The 4,794-nt window shown below is 46.5% G+C and overlaps 1 protein-coding gene across 3 annotated transcripts in view; it reads left to right on the top strand.

Moving 5' to 3' along the window:
* LOC111974062 (DENN domain-containing protein 2B) overlaps positions 1 to 4,159 on the top strand; it is a 56,869-nt gene extending 52,710 nt beyond the window's left edge. For all 3 annotated transcript variants that reach the window (XM_024001581.3, XM_024001580.2, XM_024001579.2), the window contains exons 5-9: positions 1,329 to 1,447; positions 1,945 to 2,163; positions 2,589 to 2,685; positions 2,863 to 2,907; positions 3,880 to 4,159. In XM_024001581.3, coding sequence (XP_023857349.1) covers positions 1,329 to 1,447; positions 1,945 to 2,163; positions 2,589 to 2,685; positions 2,863 to 2,907; positions 3,880 to 4,142 — 743 coding nt within the window. In that variant the 3' untranslated portion in view covers positions 4,143 to 4,159. The remainder of the gene's footprint in view (positions 1 to 1,328; positions 1,448 to 1,944; positions 2,164 to 2,588; positions 2,686 to 2,862; positions 2,908 to 3,879) is intronic.
* Positions 4,160 to 4,794: the final 635 nt, after the last annotated feature.

The following is a 4,794-nucleotide window of genomic DNA, read 5'->3' as shown; positions in this document are numbered from 1 at the left end:
CAACAGATGCCGAGTCACAGTGTGGTGCAGCCAGGTCAGGAGTGGTGTGTGTGGTTGTGTGTGGTGTGTGTGTGGTGTGTGGTGTGTGTGTTGTGTGTTGTGTGTTGTGTGTGTGTGTGTGTTGTGTGTGTGTGTGTGTGTGTGTGTGTGTGTGTGGTGTGTGGTGTGTGAGTAACCACAGCAGTTGATTAGTACCTTTCCAGTGCGTTCAGAAGCCATGGAGACATATTCATCATCCAGCAGGCTGTCATTACTGTGGCTTTCAGTTGATTGGGGTCCAAAGCACTGAGACATCAGTCAGTCCAGCCCTAGAGCTGGGACATCACAGATAAATATCCATGTCGCGAATAATTGCACTAAGTTGATGTTACATTTAGCACAGTTTAACGTTGGCCTTCAAGGTGTTCCTCCGTTTATAGGATTCTCTTCCATCATTGAGATGCTGAAGTGTAGATTTAGTGTAGTCTCTTTTAACAGACACTAGCTCTGTTGTAGGACTCATTCTCGTCTTTCACTGCAAGTCTTTTCCATCATGCCTTTCGACACCATCTGGCTCTGTTTTCCTTTTTAGTGCAGTTCCTTCTTTTTCTCACAACCTTTTCAGACCCAGCTGAAATGCTATTCTCAGAGCACGTCTGGATGGACATGGGCAGGGGTGTTATACAAGTTTTTATACACGCTGGCTGGCCTTTTTCCAAGTGACATCAGTGAAAGCAGTGCTGTGTGAGATTGCCGTCCGTGTGCAGTGGGAAAACCCAAAACTCTTTGGGCAACACCTCTGAAATGTTGAGTGAACATTTCTACATCAACAGTCTCATTGAAAGGATGTGAGAATGAAGTTCAGTGATACCTGAGAGGAGGAGGAAGAGGAGGAGGATGTCCCGCTCCTCTCTTCCCCTTCGCCTCCCGCAGCAGACAGCCTGCATACTCCGGCCGTGACTCACCACTAGCAGCCCAGTGTCCGGGAGTCTCGGCACAGTGCAGTCGGTCAGGGGCCAGCGGGGCCGCCGGGGCCCGGGGCCCTGGGCCAACAGTAACTGTTTAAAGAGACAGTACATTTGGGCATTGTAGCAGCCAGTTGAGAGTGACCTTTAACCTGGCCCCTGCATGACTTATTTGATCTGAGCTACACCACTGGGAGCCTCTCTCCTGCCCCCCAACTCCCTCTCCTGCCCCCCGTCATCTCACACAGACTCTGGCCTGAAGCCCCTGTGGCTTTGTCTTGTCTAGTCAAATACCTTCCTTCTCCCTGAACCTTAACAGATCCTTCTGAACAGCTGCTGCTGTTATCTTAGACCTTAATCTGTTTTCTTAATGTTGTCACACAGAGAAGGAGAACCCGTACGAGGACGTGGACCTGAAGAGGAGGAGTTTGGGTCGGAAGAACCGCTTGGTACCYGAAAGCAACCGGACCTGGACCTCCCAGAAACTCAACTCACCTCCTCAGGTAACCCAGCTAGCTAGCAGAACTGAGGTATTTTCCWYCYGTAAAARTCTCCCTCAGACTYGAGTTAGATCTCTGAAACCTGGACAGGATCCTCCAYTAATCWTYTTTCACAGCTAGATTTCTCATTATTTGCGCTACAGAAGCCTTTTGATYTGTTGAAACCTGGTGGAGTTCCAGTAAAATACTGTCAGTCTGCCTGGAAATGTAGGTTTGGCTCTGCTGCTTTAATATGGATGGGCACTGTCTCGTCGTAGGAAAGATGATTTAGAATTTCCTTGTGTTCAACTGGGAATGAGGTCACTGTGCGGTGAGGAAAATATATTGTATTATTGGGTACGATTACTTATTGTCATGACAAAAACCTCAGTCAATCCCAGACKAAACCAAGGTCCATTGCGTCATCCTATGGGCCCTGGTCAGAAATAGTGCACTATAAAGGGAATAGGTTGCCATCTGGGACACTGCCTCAGTATTGTCCTCTCTCTCCCCCTCCACAGCTGCCCTCTCAGCCCAGTAGTCAGTCCCTGCGCCTCTCTGGTCCCACAGACAAGAAGAGTCACCGTGCGTCCCACCTGTCCAAGCGACACAGCCATGATGACATGCTGCTGCTGCCGCCCCAGCTGGGGGTCTCTCCCTCCCCCTGCTGCCTGCTGGATGACAGCCTGAGCAGCGCCAGCGACACCCTGGCCTCCCGTAGGCACCGGAGGATCCCCAAGGTACAATATAAAACACTCCAGGCTGTAGGAATGAACCTGTTCTCTCCATGAGGATCTCCTCAAGGACTATTATATTCTTGCAAGCCATGTATCTACGGGGCCATGCATCTACCTGAAAGGCAAAATGAAGATGGATTTGCTATAGACTATACAAATGTCATTATTTTGAATAATTCCTAAATGCACTGTGACGGAAACTCTTTGCTGTTTCTGTTCATACTCTGTTTTAAACACAAGCCATATCCCAGGGATAGTTCTGAACATGCAGAGAGAGAGAGGACTGAGAAGGATTTTCGGAGGATCTCGGCCTCCTCCCACGCACTAAATGGAGCCAACTTTGAAGAGCTTCACCACAAGAGACCAGATAGTCCTCTACTGTAGGTTGTACACACACTGAGCTTCCCCTTTCCTCTCACTGTTTACAGATGGTCCAGAGAATCAACTCCATTTACTCTACCAAGAGAGGGAAGAAAAGGCTGAAGAAGCTGTCCTTGTCTAATATTGAGACGGCATCTCTGAGAGGTACATAGGGGCTCCTCCCTTCCTTCTCTCCATCCACTGTCTGGATTAGGGAGTAAATATTTGTGTCTCCCCCACCCACATAGTGTCCCAGTCATCTCATCTCTATGGCATAAACATACAGTTGTAGAGTTGACCCCTGACCCTAAACAAACCTTTCTCTCTCCGATCCGTTTACAGATGACAACAGCGAGAGTGAGAGCGACTCTGATGACAGGTTCAAAGGTGAGAGGTCACAGTATGCAGTTGAAGCTCAGTCCCTGGAGAACAATGGTGCACTTGGTCTATAGCTGTCTGTTTCTGCACAGACAGAGGATTTGTCCCACTCACAGCAGATACAACAAGCGCACGTCTCTGTTTTGACAAGTCAGTGTTTGGAGCGAGACATCGATCAAGTGACTTGTGACCAAAGGGACCACAGAAATGTAACTGAAAGGCAAAATGAAGATGTCATGGATGTGCTATAGACTATACAACTGTCATTCTTTCATATAAATACTAAATGCACTATGTTCGAACTCGTTGCTGATTCTGTTCATACTCTGTTTTAAACACAAGCCATCTGTGATGACAGTTATGGTGAACTATAAGGTTTGTATTTCTCTCTAATCTGTGTTTAGGTTGTTATGTGTTGGACTGTGTGAGGATAAACATGTGTGAGTATAGAGGTTTAATCAGTGTGTTGAAACCCAGCTAACGTTTTAAATCCGGTTAAGTTTTGGTTCCCAGACTGTTTTTGGCAGGTTAGAGATAACAATCATTTAACCTCCATTTGTTTGGTTTTCAAAGCATTTTGTGATTTAAAAAAAATAATAATCCCAGGAACATCCTGGCAACTTTTCAGGGGGAAGTTCCTTGAATGTTTTATTTCCTTTTACATCGTAACATGGTTTTGGAAACATCATGCTTGACTAAATATGTTCCAATAATGTTTGGAGAACATTCTCTCATTATGTTCTCTCTCAACCTAAAGGGAATCCAATGGTAACATTTCATTAGTTATGGGAATGTGTCTTGTTAGCTGGGAAGTGGATGTTGGACTGTAAGTTCTTTGTCAGACTGCATGGTTTGTAGTGCATTATTAGCTGTGAGTGCTGTCAGTTGTGTGTAGTACACAGTGTTTGGGATATGCATTTTGTCGATACAACCCTGTACTGAAGGTTGAACTGTCCATATCCCTCTCTCTTCTCTCCCCAGCCCACACCCAGAGGCTGCTGAAGCTGCAGTCAATGCTGCGGAGGGCCCCTAGCTACCGCACACTGGAGCTGCAGCTGATTGAGTGGCAGGAGAGGGAGCTGTTTGAGTACTTTGTGGTGGTGTCCCTCAAGAAAAAGCCCACCAAGAACTCCTTTTCTCCCGAAGTCACCTACCAGTTCCCCAAGGTAAGGGAACAACCAAACTGTATTCTGGACCCTCGAGTCCCTTGGTCATGGGTCAGACAGCAGTGTCAAGTCCCTTAAGTGAGAGAGAGGATTTAAACAGGAAGGGGTCCTGGTAGATAACTGTACTGTTTCTTCTGAGACATTACTGAGAAATCAAAACAATATTGATTTCGGCCAGTCAAAAACGTCAGTGTTATTATTCATCTACTTTTATAGCCATTATGGCCACATTAGTCCAGCACATACAGTTCCTTCAGAAAGTATTCGTACCTCTTTGTAACGGCGATCTTTCCCTGGGGTTGAAAGAGAGACCAAAATGCAGCGCGGCTAGTGTTCAACATGTTTAACGAACGAACAACTGTGAACCACTAACAAGAACAAAAAACAAAATAAACAAACCCGTGAAAAACGGACAGTCCTTAATCTGGTGCAGAACAAACCACAGAGACAGAAACAAACACCCACAAAATCCCAACAACCAAACAAGCCTCCTATATATTTTATTCCCAATCAGGGACAACGATTCACAGCTGTCTCTGATTGAGAACCATAATTTAGGCTGACACAGAAACAGGACGAAACTAAGACACACAACATAGAATTCACACCCAGCTCACGCCCTTGGACCAACACTAAACAAGCAAACACATAAGAACTCTGGTCAGGACGTTACAGTTACCCCCCTCCTGAGGTGCGGACTCCGAACGCAACCCCTTACAACTCAAGAGGA

This window comes from Salvelinus sp. IW2-2015, linkage group LG15 (genome assembly GCF_002910315.2).
Source record: "Salvelinus sp. IW2-2015 linkage group LG15, ASM291031v2, whole genome shotgun sequence".
Lineage (NCBI taxonomy): Eukaryota > Metazoa > Chordata > Actinopteri > Salmoniformes > Salmonidae > Salvelinus > Salvelinus sp. IW2-2015.
Note: the sequence above shows the minus strand (reverse complement) of the source record. Positions and strands in the feature narration are given on the sequence as shown.